Consider the following 12,146-nt stretch of genomic DNA (forward strand, 5'->3'; position numbering starts at 1 on the left):
CTCCTTGACATAATGGCTAAGCATCCTACGTTTTCATAGTTTTATTCCGCCCTATTTAAAAAAAATTATTCTTTCGCATTACTTTTCTTCTTTCTTTATCCTTTTGTGTAGGTGAATTTTTTTTTGTAAAAAAATCATTTTTCTTTCATCTTTTCTAAAGTAAATTTTCTTTTATTCTTTCTCTTTGTTTATTCATTCAACCCCCACTTTCTGCAGTATTCCTCAACTACCCACTTTCAACTCATGGTTTTACCATGAGTAAAGGGACACAACACCCAAAGTAGACTACGGGCCACGACAAGGTTGTTTTCTGCATTAGCCACCCTCATCTTATACTTTTGGCCTAAGATAACGTACACAAGTCCAAGGAGGACCAGGGTCAACAAATTGTTCCGAGAAAAGATTAGCAGGGTTGAAAAGAAAGGTCTATTTTAAGCTCAAATAATTTGTATCAAGCAGAAATTAATTTCATTCGGTTTTCTGTTATCTAGTCTAAGGATTGGCTATCTTGAACAAGGTCCTATGATCCTTTCCTAATTTCTATCACAACCTACATTTAGCAAGACTAAAAAGGCAAGTTATAGCTCATTACCAATGGTAGACTATTTAACTTTTCATCACACTCACTTGACATATAAGTACTCTACCAGATTATCAGACACCTAGTTCAAGTTTTAGATTTAGTATCATGGCGTTGTGTATCTCAATATCATTTTGTTTAGTTATAATGCTTCATATACAATTTGTATCCTAAGTACAAAAGATACCAACATGCCGGTTGAACAATAAAATAACTTTTATCTTTTGAAAAAATAACACATGCAAGAAAACTACAAGAGAGGATCGTTAGTAGGCCTACTTAGACTTCACTCTAGCACTCACTTTCCATTTACCCTAGACCTAACAAAAATACATGCAATTTTTGACAATGCATAAAAGTATATAAAAAGGGGTAGTAGGTGAAGCAAACCTTAAATGCAAAGCGCCGAAAATCAACATGTCGGCGGTTCCGGTTTCCTTGAACCCGCTCCCTCTGTAGTAGGGGCCATCATTAGTGCCCTCAGAAATAAGAAAACCATCAGTAGTGCTCCTATCAGACTCAATAATTCTTGAGATAGGCTCCCCGCAGCCACTTTTTGAACCCTCAACTTGAGGGTCTCCTCATCAATTAGCGAGACTCTCATAACGACCTCCAACTCATTACGCTCTTGCTTCCATGCCCGAGACTCTTCCTAATCTCTGACTTGGTGCTTCTTCGCACGATCTCCTGGGGGAGGTGGTGGCCCAGCAGCTATGGAGAACACTGCAGCCAACACCGTGTGCACAGCAGGTAATGCAGAAAGGGCGTTAGAATCTAGCACCCGAGCCTCCAGTATGGTATCCAAATCTTCTCTCAAACTCTCCACAACAGCCGAGAGAGTCTTCAAATTCATTGTAGGGGCTGACCGTGCGAGAACCCGTAACTCAAAATGCATCCAAGAGCTGATAGACCTCCATGATTTGCCGCTCAATATGCTTTGCCATCTTCCTCTATATCCGCTCCTCCGCCTTAGATATGAACATTTGCATCGAAGGCTGAATGTGATGCAGAAGTGTGTCCATTTGGGCCTCTAATTTATTGACCCTAGCAAGCGGCACCATTGTAGCAGAAGGAGTCGAGCGGGAGGATCTCGAAGCAGTGCTAGCACCCGGGATAGACTCAACCGGGGTAGTGCCGGTAAGCTCAGATTTATCCAGATTATCCACTTTGGCTTGCTCTATCGTGGCCGCTAGGTTTTCACTGAGCAACTGCACCTCTGGATGGGGCCCTCTGTGGGGAGTCACCTCAGTTGCTTCATCTAGAGTGAGGCCAATATCCATTGCATCGGGAAAGGTCTTGATCATATCAATGTTCCACACGAGCACTCCTGTATACCTACACGACTCAAAGACCATGCATGGGAAGGGGTAAGTAGAAGTGGCCTTAAATTCCCGCTCATGAAATACCTCCTGCATAATCCACGTGAATTGAACCTTGAACCCCACAACCATGGTAGACATGAACGATGCATGATTCGGAGTGATAATGTCATTAGCAGCAGTGAGGGAACAAAGGTGTTTGAACAGTAGCCATAAAACTTTGGCTTTGAAGGTGAGGTTAGCCTTTTTGAATCTCCCCTTGTGGTCAAAACCCCAATCAACAGCCTCACCATCCACGTAGAGGTGTTGCGCTATCCACCGCTTTGTTGTCTCTCTTACATCTCGCTCACGCTGGAATCGTCCGTCCTTGATCAACTTCAACCAATTGTCAAACTTAGAAGTAAGGGGGGTCGTGGTGGCCTCAACGTCTGAATCATAGAGAAACCTTTAAATGGCATGCAAAAAAATATCAACCTATTTACCGCAGACTCGGACGTACTCCAGAGGTGCATGTCTGGCTGGATTGGCCCACCTCTCCAACTTAGACCGGAGTGTTGCCACATATGAGCCGTAGAAATCTCGCACCATTTCTTCTTCGTAGCATCCCACATTCCGAGTTTTCCACTCCAGCCGATGTCTTGTGAATATAGCATAGATTGTTGGCATAGTGGGAAAACTATCTATGAGAACCCGCCGCTCGAGTGTCAGGGTTCGGATCATGACCCCTTATTGCTGGGAACCTTGGCATAAGAATATTCTTGATATTGTTCCTCGACACACCACCGGTTGGGCTGATCGAAAAATGGAGTGGGGTCATCAGTCAATGGTGCTGGAGTAGAATCAACACTATCAGCCTCACAAGACGAGAAAGAGTAGATCGAAGTGGCTGGAGCATTGCTATTAGGAGAAGCAGAAGCCTCCTCAGATCCGGAAGCCTCCTCAAAGACGGACGCTTTCACAGAACCAGAAGCCTCCTCGGAGCTAGACGCTCCCTCAGAATGTGTAGACGACCCAAATTGTGTGTCGGTAAGTATGTGCTATTCTTTAAACTAGGAGGCAGTGAATCCCTCGGGTGCCATCTTCATGGGCGTGGCTCTGGTGGTGCTGGCAGCATGAGTAGGAATGTGGGTTCCTAGAGGCACATACTTTCGGTAACGCTCATCGTCTTAAACTATGACCATCCGGTTCAAGGGGCGACAGACTTAGAATGCCCACTCGAGTATATATTGTCTTATTTTTATGCCATATGTACATGAGAAAAAAAGTTATTAGTACCACTAAAAGTATGTAAAACATTCAAAAGCATCAAACACGAGAGTAAAAGACATAATGGAATGGCTGTGTAGAAGTGTAGCACTGCCTAATAGACCCATCGATGGTCCATAGAAGGGACAAGGGTCCATCATAGCGGTCTGTCGAGCGACACATAGAAGAAATTATTTTGAAAATCAAAAACAAAATTTTTGAGAGCGTCGACAGTTCTGTAGGATTGACCATCAAAGGGACGAAGGTCCGTCAGTGGGGTCCATCGATGGACACTTAGAATAATTTTTAATAAAATCATAAACAAAGATTATGAGAACATCGACGGGTGTGAAGGATGGACCGTCGTAGGGATTACGGTCCGTTAGTGGGGTCGATTGACAGACACTTAAAATAGTTTTTTAGAAAATCAGAAATAATGGTTCTCATAACATTTATACTTGTGCTGGAAAGACCATCGAAGGGACGACAGTCTGTTAGTGGGGTCTGTCGATGGACACTTAGAATATTTTTTAGAAAATAAAAAACAAAGGTTCGGAGAGTGTCGACGGTTGTGCAGGACAGACCATCGAAGGGACGACAGTCTATTAGTGGGGTTTGTCGATGGGCACTTAGAATATTTTTTAGAAAATAAAAAACAAAGGTTCGGACAGTGTCGACGGTTGTGCAGGACGGACCGTCGAATGGACGAAGGTTCGTTAGTAGGGTCCATCGACGGGCACATAGACTAAGCAAGGGATGTTGGGGTTGACAGACCTCAACAACGGTCCGTCGACGGTACGACGGTCCGTTGACGCAGGGATAGAATTTTGTAGCCATCTTGTTTCCTTCAATGTACTAATTCACAGTATAATTGTAGACTTTTAATATCTCTTACATTTAACCCAACATTTAATCATTCCTATGGAATGAATTATCCTAGTTTGAACATTCGATTCTACATCCTATTAAACCCTATGTAAGAAAAAAACATGAAAACAAAACACATTTTTAACAAAACACCCCCATCCCTTCTCGATTTCAGTGTTCTAAGAGACTTAGGACTTTAGGTGTAACTTTTTAGCATGCAAAGGTGTCCCAAATTTAAGATCCACAAGATCAGACATCAAGATAATATTAAAATTAATGATAGTTAATTTAGCATATCAAAAGAAAATACCTAGAAACTGTAGTGGAGGAAAAGGGGTATGCAAACTTGTATTTGAACAGCAACATCAACAACAAAAATAAAGATTTGGGGAGAGAATGGATTTTGTGGAAGTGGGGGAATCTTATGATGTAATAGCAGTTAATGGGTGAGGAAGTGGGGCCAAATGAGAGTAAATTGGGAGGGAAACGATTTTGGAGGTTATGTGCAGAAGTGGGTAACTAAAAAGTTTAAAAACTCTTAATATGTTGCTAGACGGGTCGGTTTGGAATGGTGGGTGAGGGATCGATGATTCCCCGTCGGCGGATTCTAAATCGGTCGATGGTCAATCGACCCTCTTATCGACAGTGCCCTAACTTAGAAAAATTTAAAGAACATACCTTGGCACGACATATCATACTGACGCTTCATTCATGGGTCGACGATCTATCAATGGGTCCGTCGATGGGTGCACAAGGCCAATTTTCTTTAGATTTCTTGTGATTTGGTCCTTGCACATTCAACACCTATTAAGCTAATACTTTTGTGTTTTCTTGACACTTCTTTGACACGGACCCTACTATATGCTCTAGCCAACACTCCTAAAGAAAAATAAAGGACCATTCAAACGTGAAATAAGTAATAAAAGCAAAATAATGCAACTACGACTAGAAAATCATGAAAAACCTATAATAGGCTAGAGGATAGATATTGGGTTGACTCAAAATCAGCGCTTGATGTAACGTCGTGGCACTACGGAGGACTCTTGATTACTCAGACTTCATTAAGATAGTATGCCTCGATCACTTCATTCGCCGTTTCTGCATGCCCTAGATTGATTTTAGTTTGCTGCCCATTAAACTTGAACCTCACACCCTTCTTGTTCTCCAACTCAACAACACCATGAGGGAATTGTTGGGTGATCAAATACGGACTAGTCCATTTGGATTTAATTTGCCCAGAATTAAGGGAAACCTAGAATTGAACAAAAAGCACCAAATCCTTAACAAAAAAATCGAGCTTTTCAATCATTTCTTCATGGTACTTCTTCATCTTTGTTTGTACAGGGCTGGACTTTCATATGACTTCAAGAGAAATTCATCAAGCTCATTCAACCCATTTAACCTCGATTTCGCAGCCTCATTCCAATCCATTTTCAATTTCTTTATTGTCCTCATGTTCTTATGATCTAATTCAAGTTGTAAGTGAAAAGGTTTCCCATATACAATTTGGTATGGAAGATATCTATGGGATTCTTGTGTGCTGTCGTGTATGCCGAAAGAGCATCATTAAGCCTCCTTGACAAATTCGTTCTAGTAGCATTCACCATTTTTGCCAAAATCTCCTCAATCTCCTTTTTGACACCTCAACTTGCCCACTGGTTCGAGGATGGTAAGGAGTGTCCACATAATGGCAAACCCCATAATTTTCCAATAATCTCTTCAACAACTTGTTGCAAAATTGGGATCCCCAATCACTGGTGATAGCACTAGGGGCGCCAAATTTAAGAAATACATTCTTTTACAAGAACGTTGTGACAGTCTTCCATTCATTATTAACAAGTGAGATAGCATCTACCCATATTGAAACATAATCAAATGCCACAAGAATGTACTTCATCCATGAGAACTCACAGAAGGGCCTATAAAGTTAGTGCCTAACACATCAAACAATTCAATCACAAGAATGAGATTTAAAGGGAGCGCTTGCTTTCTCTAAATTCCACCATCTCTGTGGAATGTATCACATTCCTTGGAGAACTCATGAGTATCGTGGTGGATTGTTGACAATAGCATCCACATTGAAAGATCTTATGAGCAGTCCGGATCCACAATGATGCCCAACTACAGGTGAAGAATGGCATGCCCTTAAAATACTCAGCATCTCAAGTTCTTCCGTGTTTTCATGCAAACAAAGATAAAAATACATTAAAACTACTACAAAAAGGCCTTAGATACACACTAATTTTAAGGAAAAAGCATTAAAAGTACCAGGAAACCAAGGTACATAAAAAGGGTCGACGAACCGTCGATGGCTCCGTAGCTCATCACTTCTACAATTTCAGCACTGCTATTTAACGTTTTTATTGTGGTCAATTTTCTTGCAAACAAAGAGAATATTAAATTAAAACTACTACAAAAGGCCTTAAAGACACACTAAACTTAAGGAAAAATCATTGAAACTACTGTGAAACCACCGTACATCAAAATATTATAGGAAAGCGTTCTAAAAATGGACATTTAGTCAAAACATCACATTTTACCCTTATAAAATTATAATGCAATGTAAAGCAAGTCATACCAACCAACCAAGCATGCTTACTAACTCAATCAAGTAAAACGTATCCCAACATACTTTAAGCCATGATTTACTACAACCCTATAATCAAGGAATAACATTTCAAGCATTAATAAGTCCAATTATATCATAATAATCAAGATAACTACTCATGAATCCTTATCAAGTCAACAAGTGCAATCACCAAGTAAATCCTCATAATCTTGCTCAACCAAGTACTCTTAACAAGAAAACATAACTTATGTCCAACTTCAACAATATAATCAAATTTGTTGTTCATGTGGATAATTCATCATCATATAATATTATTTATATTGTCGAATCAACAAATAAGACACTCCCAGATTCTGGAATAGGAGTGTAACCGACGCCGTTGACCTCTCAGAGGTCGCAGAAAAGCCTCTTCTTGCATTCATCTATTTAATTTTGCGGGATATTTAATTTTTTTTAATTGTATGAAGTATTCATAGACTTCATATAATTATTAACTAGTTACACCATCTACTAAGATCAACGTAAAGAAACAACAATCTATCATAAAGAATTATTTAAAGGGGAGAATCGATATATCATAAATAAGCTTACCAAACATGACGTTATAACAAATTCTTTGAAAAGAATGTATCTGAAGGAAATGCTAGGGACAACATCCACTAGCTATGTCAACTACTAGGCTAGACTAAAATTGTAGCATCCTCGAAATGAAGAGGACCTACGAAATGGTATGGAGAATGTTGATGTCCACACCGCTGCAATAAATCTTGAATCTTCTCTTTGACCTGCACAAATAAAAATAGTAAATTGTATCGGTTAGTAAACCACTTGTACTAAGTATGGGTGTATGCACACACACACAAGGCTACACATGATTAAGGAAGGCTCTTCCTAAACAACATGTCATTTCTTGATAGTATATTCACTAGACTTTCCTAATTCATTAGTTTTGAATTATGGTATGAATATAATCTATGTTAATGCATTCAAAGCACACAACTCATTTTCTATGTGATTACAAGAGATTAGAATCATTAACATATTTTTAGAACAACTCGGGAGAAGATTTGAAATTTTAGTATCCCTTAACCAGAGTGCTCTATTCTTAACACTTAGTTTATTTTTCAGTCTTTTTGTTCTTCTTGTTATGTAGTTCAATAATTCCTTTGGTTCAATCTTTTACTTACAAGAGCTAATTGTAGTCCCATTCCCAAAATGAATAAAGTAAATAATCAAAGGACTAATGAATGATTTCACTCTCCTTACAATGAGTCATTCCATTACATTATATATTCATTAACACTTCATATGTCAGTATACATTGGATATGCAACTTATTTCGTCATTTTCCTAGTAGGGAAGTTATTAAGATTTTATTTGCTATTATGTATCAACTCCCCTTTATTGGCATCATACAACAAGTCCTTCTAAGAAAATTTTATTTGGCTTTGCCCATTATTTGTTGAAACTTCATTGGTAATCATATTGGTAATTCATATTCTTAAGCTCTTGCTTTCATAGCTATCTTTTAACATACATTCCATCATCTTTCTTTCTTGATTTCTTAGAGTCATATTTATAAGTAAGATCATGCGAGCTAACATGAAATCTAGCATCTTCCCCACACCAAAAAGAGGTGATTCACCAATTAAACTTAATCTAGATCATGTGAGATACTTGTGAAATACAGTGTCTACTCCAAAACGAATAGGGGTCATCTTACTGACCAAGGTTAGATGAAAAAATACCTATCTCTCTTAGGTGGAAACCACAGGCTAGTTTGTATGTTGGCTAGACATAGTTCAAAGAATAGGGATGTAAATAGGGACGCAAAGAGACTACTTATCCACCTCGGTGGTAGCCTCATCTAATGAGGCTTACACGTGCAAGCACATGCTCATAACTAAGTCTGTTGCTGCTTTGCTGACTTTCATTAACTTCTCATCTTTTAGAGTTAAACTCAAACATTATAGAAGGTTGCTTCTAGATTAAGATTTACATATGGTATTGATGACTTATCATCCCTTTCTATATATTGTCGAAATGTGAAATGTCGTTACATAACTTTATTGGGGTTAATGAGACTTGTCTCACACGATTAACACCTTCATTCGTGAGTATTTTTAACATAGTTACTTAGGTGTAAATGAGGCTTGTCTCCCTTCTTTTAACACCTCATTCTTGTAACTTTGTTATGTTAGACATATTTCATTATGTTAATGCTCACGTTAATTACATACATTCGTTTAAGAGCTTCATATCATCGTTTATGGACGATAAACATTTCATACAATGAGTTACATATGTTCATTGTTCATTCGTTTAGGGAATGTTGGGACTTTACCCAACAAATGACGGTCCCTTAGATATGGATTCATTGAATTACTTTAGAAATGCTAGAGTGGTAATTTCATTATTTTAGCTACATATAATTAGTATTAGCATGAACGATTGCATAAATATTACATAATTATTTAGGATAATGTTATAGCCGATTCCATTCATCACTCTTAGACAATGTATGATTTTCTATTTCATTGGCCTAAGGCAGGCAACTAATTCAACTATTATTTCATGGAGTTCCTTTAATCCAACCTTAAATTATAACCATTGCATAACGTTATTAGCCTGTTTAGAGAACATCATGTTAACCCTTTAGCGAACCAAAGATCTTCATAAATCACATTAAAAGTAGCCATTAAGATATAACACATCAATACTCAACATTTTTGGACATTGTGTAAGATAGAATTATTCCATTAATTCACATAAGGAATACTTAAAATCATACGATTACAATTTCATAGGTTAATTCGACATTCATAATTGAAGAACCCTACACATTAAGATAATCCAGCACCACATAACAACAAATGATCAAGACTAATCTATAAAACATATAAATTGCAACAAGGATTCTAGAGAAAGGGAAGTTCGATGAGAACCTTGTGAAACAACCCTAGTTTCGAGATTTCATGGATTAGTTATGGTAGGAAGTACTCTTGGATAAAGAATTCCAGTAGATAAACCCATACATTAAGAAGAACATAATATATGAAGACCACGTTGAACGAAAACATAGAGAAACCTTGAAATCGCCTTGAACGTCCATGAACTTTCTGCCTCTTTCTTTCTTTCATTTTAGCGTTATTTTTTTTAGTGTTGGAGCGTGAGTTTTAGGTTTAGGAACTGATCTTGACTCATTCAACTAAGGCTTAATTAATAAATTAAACAATTTAATTAGTTAATTATTAAAACTCCCCTCCTATTTTTACTAAACATAGGAGAATGTTGACCTTGATGGAAAATCAGGAAATTGGTGTTGACTATGGTTTTGGTCATCATTTGGAATTTAAATTAGTTAATTAAATCCTTAATTTAAATAATTTTGGGACCTTGGGTAATAACTAAAATACCCCTATGTCATTGGGACTATAACTAACCTTTTTTGATCATCCTAGGTTAGGTACTACGTTGTCCCCTTAACTATTACTAGGTTAATGTCCACCAGGTTTGGTTTTAAGATGTCGGCTGCACTATTGGGTCCATTTCAGTTACTCCTAGATTAGTTATCTAGTTAGTACTGTTAGTTATGACCTATTATTAGTTTTGTAGCCTTGACCCACGTGGAGAGACCTGTCTGCACATGTTTTCCCTAACCACCCTAACCGAATTCAATTAGGTAGTTGTGTAGTCCCCCTTGGTCGATTCCCACATGCTTTGACCTCGTGATTGAACATGGGTTGGTTGCAATTTCCTAACGAATTATTCTTGATGTCCTATTTTGAATATTTACTGATTGTCCCAAGGACCTTCTCTATGTTTTTGGGCACTGCTTAATTTGCATGATCATTTTAAAGTGTCATGTGGTATGGTACTAGGTTTGACAATTGGATGCCTAGTACATAATATATTTTGTTGAGGACTTGTTTTTTGCTAAGGGGACTTCATTGCAGGTACATTTTTTGGACATCAATCTTTGATTATATTATGCCTACTTGGCCATTTATAGAAATTGGGTAACTACCTTTGCCAATATTCTATATTATGCCAAATACTCTTCAATATTGCGCATTAGGACGTTTATGTACCCCTAATATGCATTCATAAAGACCTACCGGGCTCTTCATTTGATATTTGATTTTCCGTAATGATACATTTACCCCTTCTTAGGAACATTCGTTCTCGAATGACACTACACATCATTTAAAACAAAGACGGTGATTTTCGAAAACACTTTAACATTCATGAGCTTTACTTCATTGTGAATATATGATTCACATTTATTTTGATAATGCAAATCAATCAAGCTTAGATGAAGATTAATTTTTGAGATTGAGGAATTTCCTTCTCAATACCACTTAAATTAATACACATCACAATTCATGCAACACAAAAATCCTGTCTAAGCTATACAAAAACAGCAATAATAAATGCAAACATGAATTCCTTTAAACTCACATACAGCAAATATTAAACATACGATAATGGACTTAGAACACAAAATGGACTAATGCACTAAAACATATATTGTCTTAAACAAAAACAAAACTTAGGAATAGTATATCTAACCTCAAGAACTAAACAAATGGGAGTAACAAAATATCATATCGGCCTCGGCTTCCCACGTTGCTCCCTCAACTTGGTGTTGTACCGTTGTACTTTCACGGTGAAACACTGAATGAAAAGAAGCCATGTATTGAGGTTATTTCAATTCATAAGCAACATTTTGTACTCTCTAGAAGCTCCCATAAGGATCTATATACCTCGGACTCAACATGCCTTTCATACTAAACCTCATCACCCCTTTCTAGAGTGATATCAAGTAAACTTGATCACCCACCTCAAATTCAAGATCTCTCTTTCTATAGTCTGCATAGGATTTTTGACGACTGTAAGTAGTAGCCAATCTATCCCTGAATATTCTCACCTTCTCAACATCCTCATGTATGATGTTTGGGCCAAGGATGGAAGACACTTCTACCTTAAAACAGCCCATAGGATACCTACATCTCCTGCCATATTGTGCCTCAAAAGGTGCCATCCCAATGCTGGAATTACAGCTATTATTATAGGAGAACTCAATCAGCGGCAAGTAATCATCCAAACTCTCCTTGAAGTCAATAACATTTGATCTCAGCATGTCTACAAGGGTCTGGATAGTACTCTCTACTTGTCCATCCATCTAGGGATGAAAAGCAGTATTGAGCTTCACCTGTGTACCCAAGCTCTTTTTGAAAGATCTCCAAAAATGAGAAGTGAACTTGGCTCCACTATCATAAATGGTAGATAAAGGGATCCCATGCAACCTCACTATGTAGTCATTATACAAGTTGGCATATTCTTCGGACCTGTAAGTACACTTTATAGGTATGAAGTGTGCAAAATTAGTCATCTTATCAACAATCACTCAAATATAGTCATGTAGTTTCCTTGTCCGGGGTAGACCAACCCCACAATCCATTTCAATAGCCTCCCATTTCCATGTTGGGATCTCAATAGACTTGGTAAGGCCCCACATTCTTACAGTTTTTGGCTTTAACCTATTGACAATTGTGACACTACT

At 37.9% G+C, this 12,146-nt stretch overlaps 1 protein-coding gene across 1 annotated transcript; it reads right to left on the reverse strand.

The window, feature by feature from the left end:
• Positions 1 to 2,615: 2,615 nt before the first annotated feature.
• On the reverse strand, positions 2,616 to 11,765 carry LOC138348093 (uncharacterized). The gene is made up of 3 exons (XM_069296702.1): positions 11,424 to 11,765; positions 5,069 to 5,263; positions 2,616 to 2,891 (listed from the first exon to the last, which is right to left on the reverse strand). Exons 1-3 carry the CDS (start codon positions 11,763 to 11,765, stop codon positions 2,616 to 2,618), a joined length of 813 nt encoding a protein of 270 aa, XP_069152803.1.
• Positions 11,766 to 12,146: the final 381 nt, after the last annotated feature.

Source organism: Solanum lycopersicum, chromosome 4 (genome assembly GCF_036512215.1).
Source record: "Solanum lycopersicum chromosome 4, SLM_r2.1".
Lineage (NCBI taxonomy): Eukaryota > Viridiplantae > Streptophyta > Magnoliopsida > Solanales > Solanaceae > Solanum > Solanum lycopersicum.